Consider the following 16,958-nt stretch of genomic DNA (forward strand, 5'->3'; position numbering starts at 1 on the left):
ATTACAATCGCTAGAACAGACTTCTCAATCTTAGGTCACTTTATCAAAACTCTGGATTATTTCTTCGTGTGTCGGTCAAATATGACCAAAATTAAAATTTTCCTTTAAATTAATGTACTATATTTTAGTTCGATAATGTTTTTTAAATATTTTTATTTAAATTTAATTTAAAAATGTAATGTTTATTTAATATTTTGTATTTTTAGGGGATTTTATGGTACTAAATTATATTTACACTGTATTTATAATCCATTTATTCACTTTTTGAGCATAGACCTGAAGGGTTAGGGTTAGGCTGTGGTAAATCTTGAATGCTTTAGAGCGACAGACTGAAGTTTTATTTCTTTTCAAAGATGACACTTGGCAGATTATCGCTGAAGTGAAAAAAGTGAACTTAAAAAAAGTTACAGAATTTTACGTTTATTGTTATGAAAAATTGTATATGAAATATATATTTTCAAAAACATGTTTTAATCTAAAACTGTGAGAAAATCAAAACCATAAATCTAAACAATTTGTGCTCCAAATTTGAGCCTGCTATCTCAAAAATGAGCTTTCAGTGAGAGTGTGTTTGGCCGCAGTACCAAACGCTTCCACTAGAGGAAATCCGTCTCCCATTCATTTCCAATGAGAGGATCACAAGTCTGACTATTTTTTTCAGGAACATTTAACCTGTTCCAATCATGTCCATGATATTTGTGTTCACATAGCAAGTGCCAAAACCTTTACCATGTTTCGCACCATTCCGATGAAGAAAACAATAAAAATATTTATTTTTTTTACAATTTTGCCCGAAGAGCACCAGAGGGCTGATTAGTGCCCAGTGCCTTTCAAATTACATGAATTATTATCTCACTTAGATACAAATATCCCTAAAACTCTATGTACCACAGGCCAATTTGCACATTTACTACCATTAAACTTAAAGTGCCCCTATTATGCTTTTCAGGTATTCCCTTTTATAGTGTGTAATAAAGATGCCTCATCATGCCTGTGAATGTAAAAGTTCTGCAAAGTTTCAAATATCAAAGTGCATATAAATGAACTTATTGTCCACCAAAGAAGTGATTCTGAACAGCCTGAAACAAGTCGTTAAGCTTTCCTGTGGCTCAAACAGAAGAGCGTTGGTGCTTGCAACGCCAAGGTCATGGGTTCGATTCCCAGGGAAAAGAGAAATGATAAGGATGTAAATGTGTAACTTGAAATGCAATGTAAGTCGCTTTGGATAAAAGCATCTGCAAAAGGCATAAATGTTAATGTAATTCCAGTCTCCGTTCCTGGAGAACCTGCATAGGTTTGTAACAGATTTGCATAATTGTCTTCATTGGCTGAACTTTGCCCCGCCCACTCAAACACATATTTTAGTAGTTATAGTGCATTATGAATGTGAAATGACCAGCTATGCCAAGCTGAAACTGTTCAGGAGAACTGTGTTAAGAGTTTTGAAAAAGTGACCTAACTATTGAGAAATGGGTCTTGGCGAGTATGAATAGTAAATGCATGGATCAGTAGTTCTCACACACACACACACACACACACACACCTTCCTGCCATCTCCACACAGTGATGGTGTGTTCGGGATCCACTCCCACAGACAGCAGGAGTTTCCCCGTGGCGCTGAAGTTGACGTATCCGACTCCTTTGGCGTGAGAGCAGCGCAGCACAGACAGAGTCTGCTTACTCATGGCGTCCCACACGTGAATGCACGGCGCCAGGCCTACAGGAACACACACACACACACACACGTCATCACCGACAGTACTCACAGCTGAGGGGGAAACAAGCTTCCCAAACCAGAACATATGACAAATAAAACACATTAGGTTTATTACAAGACATTGATTATGCAAATATATATATATATATAAACAGTGATGGGAAGTTACTAAGAAACTGGCTTAAAATGGTTACGCTACAGTTAAGATGCATTTACAAAAAGTGGTAGTATATAAGTATATAAAACTAGACTATAAGAAGCAGTTAACTACATTGAAGCTATTTATTTATATGTATTTTATATTCTATAAATTTATCATTCAATCAGAGCTGTATTTTACTGGCAGAATTTTTTATTTATTATTATTTTTAACAGACAAATCTGTGCACTAAATGCAAAAATAAATGCACATTGCAAAAATAAATGAAATGCATAAATAAATCCAAAAATAAATTCACTAAATGCATAAATAAATGCATCAATAAAATAAATAAATTGCACAAAAAAATAAATAAATTAAATTAGTTGAAAACACTGGTGAAAAGCAGCATTTAATTAAATATTCATCATGCTACACCTATGCAAAAATAAATGCACTAAATGCATAAATAAATGCAAAAATAATTCAACTAAATGCATGAATAAATGTAGAAAATGTTCAATAAATGCATACTGTAAATAAATGCACTAAATGCATCAATAAATGCAAAAAATAAATGCACTAAATGGATAAATAAATGCATAAACATATGCGTTAAAAATAAATAAATTAGTCGAAAACACTGATGAAAAGCAGCATTTAATTTAATATTCATCACGCTACACCAGTATAGCTTGGGAAAAAATAGAATGTTACTGGAAAAGCTGCTGTAATTTGAAAACAACTGTTGCCCTTAAAAAATGAACCGACCTTAAAAAATATATAAAAAATGTAGTTAAAAGTGCAGCTTTGTTTAGTTAGTGACTCCCCAACACTGTTAGAGAAGCAGTGGGATGAGTTTGGGATGAGTATTAGGAAGTCCTCAGGGTTTTCAACATGACAGAACAAACACACGTCAATGTTAGATATGTATTCCAGCGCTGAGGGAGGGAAAGGGTCAACATGACTCTATATGAAACATTATTTCTGAGATGATAGAAAATCAAGCAGCATGATGCTTCATGCAAACATGTATTCTTCATAGCCACGTCTTTAATGAAACCAGGACATGAAACACAAGGGAAATGAGAAATCTGAGGCATCAAACTTCAAGATCCTCATGAGCCACAGACAGATAGTATTTGATTATTTGATTAATTTTTCTATATTAAGTGGTTCTGCATGCATTAACACTAGTGAAGTGTCACAGAACTATTAAAGGTGATATGACTGAACCGAAATGCAGTGTTGAGTTTTGAATGCATATTAAACCCTGATCATTGCTTTAAAAGCAGGAGTGCGTGTGTTCTAGTTTGGAGAAACTGAAATCTGTCCTGGATTTCTGGAGAGAAGCACACAAGGTCAGTGGGATGAAGTGCAGTCAGATCGCAGGAGGTTTCTGTGTCCTACCTGGCAGATCGGTGATGTCGCCTGTGTGTCGGTGTGTTGGATGAGAGGATGAGGCGGTGATGAACAAAAAAATGAGAGAAGCTGCTCTTAGTGCCAAAGCAGAATTACGTGAGAGATTCAAAGTATTTGCAAAATCACAGGCAAGGGCTTGTTATCAACACAAAACCAAGCAGTGCACGCTGAAAGAAGCAGACGTAAGCCAATGAAAATGATTCAGACGGTGAACATTACATCTATCAGCGTTTACAGGCTGAACACGTGCACACGTACCGATCTGACCGGTGGCGATGACGTTTTGATATTTGGGATGTTGATTGACAGTCAGGCAGAGGATATCATCCGTGTGCTCCAGGTAAAAGCTCTGAGTACCTGCAGATCACAGAGTCAGGCCCTACTTCATCTAAAAACACTTCAGATCCTTATGCATGCATCATATTAACAGGTACTTTTTAATGCAATATTATTTTAGTGAACTGCAAATGAGAAAGTGTGTGAATTACACTTCCCTCGTTCACTATCATTTAAAAGTTTGGTTTTTTTAAAAGTCTCTTCTCAGCAAGGATGCATTTATTTGATCAAAAATATCAGTGAAATATTATTATAATGTAAATCATCTGTTTTCTATGTGAATGTATAGTAAAGTGTAATTTATTCCTGTGATCAAAGCTGAATTTTCAGCATCATTACTCCAGTCTTCAGTGTCACATGATCCTTCACAAATCATTCTAATATGATGATTTGATGATCAAGAAACATTTATGATTATTATCAGTGTTGAAAACAGCTTAATATTTTTTGTGGAAACCGTGATACATTTTATTTTTAAAGGATTCTTTGTCACTTAAGGATCTTTACTGTCACTTTTGAGCAATTAAATACATCCTTGCTGAATAAAAGTATTAATTTCTTTCAAAAAACTAAATCTTTCTGGTATATTCTAGTTATATATTCTTTAAACCTATTAAAAAAAAAAAACTACTGGTGACAAAAAAACTAATTTGAAAATATAATAACCAAGCAGTCATTTTAATAATAATTTTCAAATATGTGACCCTGGATCACGTCACCAGTCTCGAGTCGCACGGGTATATCTGTGGCAATAGCCAACAATGCATTATATGGCTCAAAATTATAAATTTTTCTTTTATGCCAAAAATCATGAGGATATTAAGTAAAGATCATGTTCCATGAAGATATTTAGTAAATTTCCTACCGTAAATATATAAAACATGTATTTGTGTGAGTGAATGCTGCACAATCGTGAACATAAATGCACAACTTTAAAGGAGATTTTCTCAATGTTTAGATTTTTTTGCATCCTCAGATTCCAGATGTTCAATAGTCGTGTCTCGACCAAATATTGTCCTATCCTAACAAACCACACATCAATGGAAAGCTTATTTATTCAGCTTTCAGATGATGTATACATCTCAATTTCAAAAAATTGACCCATGTGACTGGTTTTGTGATCCAGGGTATGTTCTAACTATAAGTGATTTAGTTAATTAAGCTTTTCCTCTTCTTTTTTAACCAGACGTGCAGTTCCACCTGCAGCCTCTAGAGGGCGGCAGCGCCTCATGTCTGATCTGGAATCAGATTAGTCTCAGAAGACACGCCCACAAACCCATAAAGCCAAAAGGCATTATTTCAAAATCTTCACAAACATCTAGCATATTTGCCACATGTTGAGACAAGAATGTGGACAGCAAGCCCGAGTTCAGAGGTCATGTGTGTGTGTACCAGCAGAGAGGTTCTGAATCACAGCAGCAGCGGCTGTGTGAAAGATGATGTCGGCTCCATCATTGAGGTAGTGAAGGTTGTTTCGACAATCAAAGCCTCTGTAGCCAAACACATGGTCCAGAGAAAGCTCCTATAAACACAGACATAATCGTACGCATTGAGAATAATGAGGACCACTTCATATCTTCATGAGCTCATGACCCGTCTGACCTCCACGATCTTCTTCTTCTTCGTGATGTTGTTCTTCACCAGTTTTTCAGGTAACGGTGCGGCGCGACTCACTGGAGGTCTGCAGGAGACAAATAATGGAGTTTCGACATGAATGAACGCAGTCACTGCAAAAAAATTACGCTCTTCCTCAGTATTTTTGTCTAGTCTTCCAGTACAAATATCTAAACATTTTTTTAAACCAAGATTAATTTATTTGAGAAGCAAAATGACTTAAGATGTTCCGTCTTGTTTTCTGAAAAACTGATTAAAAATTAAGTGAGTTTGTGCCCTTAAAATAAGAACCAATATCTGCCAATGGGGTCAGAAAAAATAATATATATATATATATATATGATATAATAACCAGAGCTGTATATTTCTGGCACAAAAACAAGTAGGATTTTTTTTTAACAGACAAAAACAAATGCACTAAATGCATCAATAAATGCATCAATAAATGCACTAAATGCATCAATGCAAAAATAAATAAATAAATGCAAAAATAAATGCACAATGCAAAAATAAATAAATGAACTAAATGTATAAATAAATGCAAAAATTAAATGCACCAATTGCATAAATAAATGCAAAAAATAAATGCACTAAATGCGTAAACAAATGCTTAAAAAACTAATAAATTAGTCAAAAACACTGTGATGAAAAGCAGCATTTCATTAAATATGAATCACGCTACACCAGTATACAGGTAGCTTGAGGGAAAAATATCTAATATCTGCCAGTGGAGTCAGAAGAAATGTACTTAATTCAAAGGGAAAACAAGATGATTTTTCTTGCACCCCATTGGCAGATATTTGTTTGTGTTTTAAGCATAAATTCACTTAATTCTGACATTATCCAGAAAACAAGACTAAATGTACCTTGATTTAAGATTTTTTAATGGAAAACAAGACAAAACTAGTACATAAGAAAATAATATCTTGCAGTAATCATAACTTCATCTGCATTATTCAGTTCTGTTTCTCACCGTTCATCCACCAGGATCTCCTTCTGCTGTTGGTGTGGCTTCACGCCCGTCATCTGTCTTATACTGACGGCGTAGATCTTCGTCGTGTAATCCATGTTCTTTTCCCGAGCGACGTCGCTGTCGTACCCTAAACACAGACATTCATCAAATAAACATCTTTAAATTCAGTTTATTCTCACAAACAAAAACTAAAACATTACCTCCATCCTCCTCGGCGTCGTCATCTGACTCCTCACTGTCCACGGCTTTGCTCTCGCGTGGACCAATCCCCTCTCTCGCCCAGATCATGAGGGCCGTGTCGGCCCCGCCCACCGACAGCAGCATCGCATCATCATTCGACCATCGGACATTTGTCACATTGGCACTGTGAGCCACGTACTTCTTAAACTTGGCAAACTGACCCTGTATACAACAAAAAACAGCAAGAAAATAATTTCTAATTGCATTCAATTGATCAAGAGTGACAGTAAAGACATTAATTATGTTACAAAGATTCTATTTCAGATAAATGCTGTTTTTTTCAACTTTCTATCCATCAAATAATCCTGAAAAATAAAAAGCATCACCGTTTCCAGAAAAATATGACTTGTTTTCAACTGATAATAATCATAAATGTTTCTTGATCATCAAATCATCATATTAGAATGATTTGTGAAGGATCATGTGACACTGAAGACTGGAGTAATGATGCTGAAAATTCAGCTTTGATCACAGGAATAAATTACACTTTACTGTATATTCACATAGAGAACAGATGATTTACATTACAATAATATTTCACAATCTTTACTGTATTTTTTATCAAATAAACGCAGCCCTGTTGAGAGGAGACATTAAAAACCCCAAACTTTTAAATGATAGTGTACGAGGGAAGTGTATTTTACATGTATTTTTCAATGTTTTCAGATGATGTAGAGCCTGACACTGTGATTTCCAGGCTTTTATTTCACAGTTTTTACTGTATTTTTGATCAAAGAAACGCAGCCTTGCTGAGCAGAAGACACTTCTTTCATAAACACTGAAAAAAGTGGTGTATAAGAATACATGATGTGATCATGTGACCTTGCAGGGGAAGCTGAAGAGCTTGACGAAGCCGAAGTCGTCTCCGGTGGCCAGCAGCTTCTTGTCTTTGGTAAGTGAAGAGGCGTTGACGAAACTGAGCGTGGGCCAGACGCCATCACAGGTGGAGCCCAGAACCGACGTCCATGTGGCCCATTCCATCTTCTCAGACTGAACACACACACACACACACACACACGGTCACAGCGCTGCACTTAGCCACGTAACTGGATGTGTGTCTAGTTTCTCTACCTCTAAACTGCTGATAGTTTGTCGTCTTCCTCGTGGAGCTTCAAAGAAAAGCTGCTCTTTGGCACCAGTGTTGACTTGAAGCAGTTTTCCTGCATTAATGCACACAAACATGTTTAGCTCCCTATACTTTTACTTCTTTCATTGATGGATTGCAGCAGCTTTTTGCTACCAAAGCAAAATGACCCGTGTAAACCACATGCTTTCAGACAGGGTGCAAAACAAACACTCGCCAAATGTCAAAATTTAGTAAAAACTGGCTTTGGCGAGAAAATGATCAGTTATTGGAACTGCAGTAAATTGCATGACTTATAATATACAGAACACGGTGACCTTCGCTGTTTGTCACTAATAAGCACTAAATAATCCCTTAAAGGAGTGGTATAATGCCCTTTTCACAAGATGTAAATTGATGTCCCCAGAGTGTGTGTGTGAAGTTTTAGCTCAAAAACCCCACAGATATTTGTATATAGCATGGTCAAATTGTCACTTTTTGAGAGTGAGCAAAAACACACCGTTTTTGTGTCTGTCCCTTTAAATGCAAATGAGCTGCTGCTCCCGGCACAGAGGGCGGAGCTTCAAGAGCTCCTGTGTGTGTGTGTGTGTTAGCAGCTCCGATTACCTCAGACACACACTGAAAATTTCAAAAACTTTTAGCCTTTTATGTTCAAACCGGAGTCAGACAATGATGGAGAGACTCAAGAAGAAGTGACAACATGTAGAAGCAACAGGACATTTCTGAATGGTTAGTTGATGAATTTATGAAGCTGATGTGTAGTTATCTTCTAGTCATTGATTAGCATATTCTGTCTTGATAATCTATAAATCGTGTTCAGGGGGCGGGGTTTATGTAAATTCAAGGGTTGGTGATGTCACTAACCCGGGAGGAATGTGGTGTAGTCTCTACCAGCCGTTTGTTGTAGTTCTTAAAAAACTATTTCTTTAAAAGCAAATATCTCCCTTTGTTTTGAACTTTGAGTGTTGTAACTTTGCAGATGTTGTTTATGATCAAACAGCAACATTACACACTAACTAAAGTTAGAAAAGTCAAATCATAATCAACCACCCCTTTAACTATTAGTATAAAAGATGCTATTTCCTGATATAAAAATAATGCAAACTACAGTTTCATGGCCAGCAAATTCTCAAAGTTCAAAACATTATCAAAACAATGTTTGTGTAGATTAATTCTTCCTGTTTCTCACTCAAGGATTAAGTCATGACATGAAGTTGGATATTATTGCTTGAATATATATTTGTGTGTTGGGTGTGTGAGGATTACCGCGCACGTCCCAGTCCACGTGTGTGATGCAGCTGGACGCTCCTTTACAGATGCCCACCCTCTTACTGGTCAGAACGTTATAAATGTCCACAAACGAGTCGTGGGAGGCCACGGCGAGGTATTTTCCAGCATCTGCAAGACAAAAGCAGGACAATATTACATCAATTACATGCTTTATGCAGCTATTATGTCATGAAACAAAATAATGTAATAATAAATATATTATTATTATTATTTTTATATATAGTTTTAATAAAGTAATATAAATAATATACTTTATTATTATAAATGATATAATTGTATTTTTTGTCAATATATATTATGTATATATAAAATTATTTTATTATTAATTTATATGTTTATATATATATATATATATATATATATATATATATATATATATATATATATATGTGTGTATACAGAGAATTTATATATATATGCATTATTTACTTGTATTATCACTTAATATGTTAATATTAATTAAAAATAATTAATCATATTAATTAACAGTAATTTCTATTATTTTATTATCAATCATATATATACAGTTAGGTCCATATATATTTGGACACAGGCACAATTTTAGATTTTTTCAGGTATTTACCAAAACATATTCACGCTATAGTTATATAATAAAGATATGGACTGAAAGTGAAACTATCAGGTTTAATTTGAGGGTATTTAAATCTAAACTGGAAGAAGGGTTTAGGAATTACAGCTCTTGAGAGTAGATGGTTACCTTGAGAGAACCTGATGTCAGAGATGATCTCCTTCCTGTGGTGAAAGGTCACCATGTCTTCCAGCGTGTCTGCATTCACCACCAGAAAGCTGCCGTCGTTTAGACCCACCGCTAAGGCTTTTCCGTCGGGGGAGAAGGCACAGCATCGGCCACCTACAAACACACACATCAGCACAATTAAACCGTGATAATTTAACCTGCAGTCATTAAAGGTGGCCTATTTTGCCTCTTTTCACCTCTTTTTTTTGTGTGTGTCCCTTTAAATGCAAATGAGCTTTAGCTCCGCCTCCGTTCAGAAGAGGGCGGAGTCTTTACACAAGCTTCAGAAACTCCGGCAATAACAAAACAGGCCAATCTCACTCATCCAGAATCCCAGAATCACCAGTAGCGAGTGCAGCCTTACGGAGAGACTCAGGAAGAGTTTCTGAATGTTAGTGGAGACATTTCTGTAGTTGTTGTGAGTTACTGTTTCTAGGGGATTTCAGCTGAAAATAAAACTGGTTTGTGTGGGGCTCTAAATAGTGTTCAGTGCTCGTCTGTGCTCAACGACAGAACAGTTTCATACTTTGCTGGATCTTTAACCATTGCGTTAGAACTGGTCACTGTTGTCGCGTGTGTAAACGTGCAGATTAAGAGCCGGTAATGTTATAATAAGATCCTCTTCATACGTCAGAAGAGGAGCAAGATCTGATCGGCTTATTTTTTGACATGCTTGCAGAGAAAGACTCACCAGAACACAGTTACTGGGTTTCACTTTTCACATTTTTTGTGTTGGTAGAAGCACCGGGGACGCGATTATAGCACTTACACACGGAAAAGGTCAGATTTTCATGATATGTCCCCTTTAAGTGTACAACCCTGCTTTTGATTTATTCGTCCAAATTCCATGACATTTGTGCCATTTTTATGACTGGATTCTGTGATTCTGTCTGTATATTTCTGCATAAATCATAGAGCCCTAATGAGAGATCATCTACCTTTCTTCAGTTTCCGGACGGCCACCATTCGATGGTTGGCTGAGAGCTCCCAGATCCGCAGTGTTTTGTCATCACTCACAGTGGCACAGATGGGCAGCAGTGGATGAGCAGCCAGACCCCACACTTCCCCCTCCATATGACCCTGAAACACAACACAGATAAAGATGAATGAAGATGGATTCACAGATGAATCCAGATAAAGTTGCACATTTAAGCAGTCCTTCATAATGTCTTAATATATATATATATATATATCCATATGCAACACATAATAAAAGTAATTATGTTTGAAATTGCTCTTACAAGTAACTAGGGAATACACAGACCTGTATATATATATATTTGTCATTAAATATGATTTTCTTCATTTCTCAAACCAGATGGCACAAATTAATATATTTGCTCTATTTTAATTAAACTGTATTAATTGAAAATCACATGAATTATTTTTTACTTATGTACAAAATTGGAATATCGCATAAAACATTTGCGAATAAAGCAGCGTTTCCATCCCTTGTGTTTAAGTGAACAAAATAGTCACTTCCTGGTGCAAAATATCCGAAATAAAAATGGAAGTTGCAGTAATCAGGGAAGAAGCTGTGGCTCTTTATCCTCCATTATAAATGAGTTCGTCTCAGAGCGTCTGATGAAACACAATAATCGCTCGTGTTCTCTGGCGTTCGGATGCTGGTGTTTGGGAACGCAAGTCACGAGAGTCATGTGAGCTTTACTGTTGCTCATCAAGGGATTTATTTCCATCGTAGTTTATGTGCTTGTGTTCTTGTCAGACTAAAAGGAGCACATATGTTTTTTGTTTGACGGGGACACACACACCTGTACGAGTAAAGTCATCGGGCCGCTCTTGTCAATCTCCAGGATCTCTCCGTTCTTTGTTCCCACCAGAATGTGTCCGTGTCCCAGAGTGATCGCTCTGATGGAGGGGTTGTCCTCTAACAGTAGTCCTAAAATAATACAAACGTAACCCTTTTAGACTGACATTTGTGCTTAACCAGAATGCCATGAAAAAACATGGACATGATTAGAAAAGGCTGATTGACCTTTAATCAAATAGTTAAAACTTGTGATCTTTTTGACCGCCACAGGAATAATAATAAATACAGAGCATTTTTGGGGTACAATATCAGCCACAATTAACTAGTCCTTCATAATGTCTTAATATATATATCCAATTGCAACACATAATGTAAGTAAAGTAAATAATTATGTTTGAAATGACTCTTTCAAGCAACTATCACAGACCAGTATATATATTTACGTGTCATTAAATATTATTTTCTTCATTTCTCAAACCAGATGGCACCAATTTGCCTTCCATGCATTAGATTTTAAATATATTGGCTCTATTTTAATTAAACACTGTATTAATTGAAAATAACTTGAATAATTTTTTCTAATACATGTATTCATTTACATATAAATAAATCATCTAGAGGAGAATATTGTCTAGTACTATGAAATCTCATCAAAATAATTAATATTACTGAGACAAAATATATATTCATTTCATACAAAAAAGTTAAACGCTGTATTAATTTAACATAACAAATTATTTTTCTAATAATGCAGAGGAACACACACACCCTTTGAGGAAGGCGAGAGCGCGGCCCTCTTGATGGCGTAGGTCTTCAGACATCTCTCGAACATGTCGTCCCACAGTTCCACAACTCCATCTTTACCCCCCGTCACAAAACCCTTCAGGTCATAACACACCATTACAGATAATAAACACATATAGAAGTATACACACTCATACACACTCACCACACACACACTTACTAACCCAACCCCTAAACATGCCCATCACACACACACACACACACACACACACACACACACACACACACACACACACACACACACACACACACACACACACATATATACATTATATATATATATTTTTTAATTAATCCTACTTACCTTATTGTTATTTTGTTTATTATTATTACAGATTTTTTGGTACATAAATATAAATATATTATAAAAATACATTTAGTTTATTATTATTATTACTTACTTTTCATTTTTCATCTTAATTTATTATTTTATTTCCCCACACACACACACGCATGTACACACACACACACACACACACACACACACACGTACGTACGCACACACACACACGCACACAAACTCACTCACACACACAGACACACCCGCACACACACTCACTCTCACACACACTCAAACACGCACCCGCACACACACATTCACACACACTCACTCAAACATGCACACACACACACAGACTCACTCAATTCACACACACATTTTTACCATCTTCACCTACAGTTTATTTCTAACACACCATGTCACCAGGTTGTATTGCGTGTATAATGGTGTGTATGACGTCTTGAAGAAGAGAAGCACACACACACACACACACACACCTTATCCAGCGAGCACATGGCAAACACAGGGCCATCGTGAGCTTTGATGCTCTTCATGAGTGTGGTGTCCTTCCAGATGTACACGTCACCCGTCGTGGCTCCAGAAAACACCAGATCCTCCGAGCGCCCGTAACAAGCCGACATCATCGTCTCCTGCTTCCCAAGATTCCCGAAGATACCCCTCTTAAACGTCAGACCTCCTCCTGCATTGAGGAACACACATGCTCACACACATTTTCAAAACTTCACAAATCCAAGAATTGCACACAATGTAAAATGCCTCACATGTCTTGCAGAATGAAGATCTGCATTCAAAATATCACAAACATCTCAAAAGCAAACATTTGTGTTACGTTGCATACACCTTTGCCATAATATTATATTTCTGGATATATAATACACAGTTATTCAAAACATAAAGCTCTTCTTTCATGAACTCCTCTGAACATCTCTGTTCAAGACTGAAAGTAATTGTCAGAGAGATGTTGGAAAATTCACGGTAAACACAAAAGTGAAATTGAAAACAAACTATTTATTGTTTTACTGTAAGCGTTTGTGATTATGAATACAGTATTACACAGTCCGAAAAACCTATAACTCGACCTTTGACCTATTATAGGCCTATTCTAAAGCCATGATTAGCTGGTGTTCAGTAAAGCAATGAGTGTTTGCACATGTGAGGAGTGAGTGTGTGTGTGTGTGTGTGTGAGGAGTGTGTGTGTGAGTGTGTGTGAGGAGTGTGTGTGAGTGTATGTGTGAGGAGTGTGTGTGTGTGTGTGTGTGTGTGTGTGAGGAGTGTGTGTGTGAGGAGTGTGTGTGAGTGTGTGTGTGTGTGTGTGTGTGTGTGTGTGAGGAGTGTGTGTGTGTGTGTGTGTTTGCACATGTGAGGAGTGTGTGTGAGTGTGAGTGTGTGTGTGAGTGTGTGCAAATGTGAGGAGTGTGTGTGAGTGTTTGCACATGTGAGGACTGTGTGTGTGTGAGGAGTGTGTGTGAGTGTTTGCACATGTGAGGACTGTGTGTGTGAGGAGTGTGTGTGTGTGTGTGTGTGTGTGTGAGTGTGTGTGTGTGAGTGTTTGCACGTGTGAGGAGTGTGTGTGAGTGTGAGTGTTTGCACATGTGAGGACTGTGTGTGTGTGAGGAGTGTGTGTGAGTGTGAGTGTTTGCACGTGTGAGGAGTGTATGTGAGTGTTTGCATGTGAGAGGAGTGTGTGTGTGTGTGAGGAGTGTGTGTGAGTGTGAGTGTGAGTGTGTGTGTGAGTGTTTGCACGTGTGAGGAGTGTGTGTGTGAGGGTTTTTGCACATGTGAGGACTGTGTGTGTGTGTGTGTGTGTGAGTGTGTGTGTGAGTGTGAGTGTGTGTGTGAGTGTTTGCACGTGTGAGGAGTGTGTGTGTGTATGCACATGTGAGGAGTGTGTGTGAGTGTGAGTGTTTGCACATGTGAGGACTGTGTGTGTGTGAGGAGTGTGTGTGAGTGTGAGTGTGTGTGTGTGATTGTTTGCACGTGTGAGGAGTGTGTGTGAGTGTGAGTGTTTGCACGTGTGAGGAATGTGTGTGAGTGTGTGTGTGTGAGTGTGTGTGTGAGTGTGAGTGTGTGTGTGTGTGTGTGTGTGAGTGTTTGCAAGTGTGAGGAGTGTGTGTGTGAGTGTTTGCACGTGTGAGGAGTGTGTGTGAGTGTTTGCACATGTGAGGACTGTGTGTGAGGAGTGTGTGTGAGTGTGTGTGTGAGTGTGAGTGTGTGTGTGAGTGTTTTCACGTGTGAGGAGTGTGTGTGAGTGTTTGCACGTGTGAGGAGTGTGTGTGAGGAGTGTGTGTGAGTGTTTGCACGTGTGAGGAGTGTGTGTGAGTGTTTGCACGTGTGAGGAGTGTGTGTGAGTGTTTGCACGTGTGAGGAGTGTGTGTGAGTGTTTGCACGTGTGAGGAGTGTGTGTGAGTGTTTGCACGTGTGAGGAGTGTGTGTGTGTGTGTGTGTGTGTGTGTGTGTGTGTTTGCACGTGTGTGTGTGTGAGTGTGAGTGTGTGAGTGTTTGCACGTGTGAGGAGTGTGTGTGAGTGTGAGTGTTTGCACGTGTGAGGAGTGTGTGTGAGTGTGAGTGTTTGCACGTGTGAGGAGTGTGTGTGAGGAGTGTGTGTGAGTGTGAGTGTTTGCACGTGTGAGGAGTGTGTGTGAGTGTTTGCACGTGTGAGGAGTGTGTGTGAGTGTTTGCACGTGTGAGGAGTGTGTGTGAGTGTTTGCACGTGTGAGGAGTGTGAGAGTGTTTGCACGTGTGAGGAGTGTGTGTGAGTGTTTGCACGTGTGAGGAGTGTGTGTGTGTGTGTGTGTGTGTGTGTCAAGTCAAGTCAAGTCAAGTCAAGTTTATCTGTATAGCGCTTTTCACAATACAGATTGTATCAAAGCAGCTTCACAGTATTAAATTAAAATAATACAACAAAGTTTGTTTCAAGAGGAATTTATTGATTGATAAAATTAAATTAAATATCCCCAAAATATCCCCAACTGAGCAAGCCAAAGGCAACAGTGGCAAGGAACCGAAAAACTCCATCAAGTGACCTAATGGTGTCCTAAAACTCCATCAGGTGACCTAATGGAGAAAAAAAACCTTGGGAGAACCCAGGCTCAGTCGGGGGCCAGTTCTCCTCTGGCATTTATGAGCTAGAGGCCGGATTGTAGTTTGAACTGTAGGATTATATGAATGCCTGGCTGAAGAGATGCGACTTTAATCTAGTTTTAAACTGGGAGAGCGAGTCTGAGCAACGAACAGTATCAGGAAGACTATTCCAGAGTTTTGGAGCCAAATGTGAAAATGCTCTCCCTCCTTTGGTGGTTCTGGATATCCTAGGTATGACCAAAAGCCTTGAATTTAGTGATCTTAAAGAGCGCGATGGATTATAGGGCGATAGAGGATCCGTTAAATAGACTGGAGCTAAGCCGTTTAGGGCTTTATAAGTCAGTAGCAATACCTTGTAATTAATACGGAACTTTATAGGTAACCAATGCAGTGATGATAAAATCGGTGTTATATGATCATATTTTCTTGATCTCGTAAGAACTCTAGCGGCGGCATTTTGGACTAACTGTAGCTTGTTTATTGAGGATGCAGGACAACCAGCTAATAAAGCATTACAGTAATCCAGTCTCGAGGTCTGTGAGTGTGTGTGTGTGTGTTTGCACGTGTGTGTGAGTGTGAGTGTGTGTGTGAGTGTTTGCACGTGTGAGGAGTGTGTGTGAGTGTGAGTGTTTGCACGTGTGAGGAGTGTGTGTGAGTGTGAGTGTTTGCACATGTAAGGACTGTGTGTGTGTGAGGAGTGTGTGTGAGTGAGTGTGAGTGTGTGATTGTTTGCACGTGTGAGGAGTGTGTGTGAGTGTTTGCACGTGTGAGGAGTGTGTGTGTGAGTGTGTGTGTGTGTGTGTGAGTGTGTGTGTGTGTTTGCAAGTGTGAGGAGTGTGTGTGTGAGTGTTTGCACGTGTGAGGAGTGTGTGTGAGTGTTTGCACATGTGAGGACTGTGTGTGAGGAGTGTGTGTGAGTGTGTGTGTGTGTGTGTGTGTGTGTGTGTGTGTGTGAGTGTGTGTGTGTTTGCACGTGTGAGGAGTGTGTGTGAGTGTGAGTGTTTGCACGTGTGAGGAGTGTGTGTGAGGAGTGTGTGTGAGTGTGAGTGTTTGCACGTGTGAGGAGTGTGTGTGAGTGTTTGCACGTGTGAGGAGTGTGTGTGTGAGTGTGTGTGTGTGTGTGTGAGTGTGAGTGTGTGTGTGTGTTTGCAAGTGTGAGGAGTGTGTGTGTGAGTGTTTGCACGTGTGAGGAGTGTGTGTGAGTGTTTGCACATGTGAGGACTGTGTGTGAGGAGTGTGTGTGAGTGTGTGTGTGTGTGTGTGTGTGTGTGTGTGTGTGTGTGAGTGTGTGTGTGTTTGCACGTGTGAGGAGTGTGTGTGAGTGTGAGTGTTTGCACGTGTGAGGAGTGTGTGTGAGGAGTGTGTGTGAGTGTGAGTGTTTGCACGTGTGAGGAGTGTGTGTGAGTGTTTGCACGTGTGAGGAGTGTGT

General features: G+C 38.6%; 1 protein-coding gene across 2 annotated transcripts in view; it reads right to left on the bottom strand.

Moving 5' to 3' along the window:
* eml6 (EMAP like 6) overlaps positions 1-16,958 on the bottom strand; it is an 89,497-nt gene that overhangs the window by 18,249 nt on the left and 54,290 nt on the right. The window contains exons 19-33 of one of the 2 annotated variants that reach the window (XM_082155746.1): positions 12,925-13,127; positions 12,112-12,223; positions 11,345-11,472; positions 10,511-10,652; positions 9,534-9,686; positions 8,792-8,923; positions 7,513-7,601; positions 7,264-7,431; positions 6,402-6,603; positions 6,202-6,328; positions 5,217-5,295; positions 5,007-5,136; positions 3,537-3,635; positions 3,267-3,287; positions 1,544-1,717 (exon numbers count right to left, since the gene is read on the bottom strand). In XM_082155746.1, the coding sequence (XP_082011872.1) occupies positions 1,544-1,717; positions 3,267-3,287; positions 3,537-3,635; positions 5,007-5,136; positions 5,217-5,295; positions 6,202-6,328; positions 6,402-6,603; positions 7,264-7,431; positions 7,513-7,601; positions 8,792-8,923; positions 9,534-9,686; positions 10,511-10,652; positions 11,345-11,472; positions 12,112-12,223; positions 12,925-13,127 (1,959 nt within the window). The remainder of the gene's footprint in view (positions 1-1,543; positions 1,718-3,266; positions 3,288-3,536; positions 3,636-5,006; positions 5,137-5,216; positions 5,296-6,201; positions 6,329-6,401; positions 6,604-7,263; positions 7,432-7,512; positions 7,602-8,791; positions 8,924-9,533; positions 9,687-10,510; positions 10,653-11,344; positions 11,473-12,111; positions 12,224-12,924; positions 13,128-16,958) is intronic. The other variant, XM_082155747.1, reaches the window with a different exon arrangement.

The sequence above is a fragment of the Leuciscus leuciscus genome (assembly GCF_965113295.1).
Source record: "Leuciscus leuciscus genome assembly, chromosome: 23".
Lineage (NCBI taxonomy): Eukaryota > Metazoa > Chordata > Actinopteri > Cypriniformes > Leuciscidae > Leuciscus > Leuciscus leuciscus.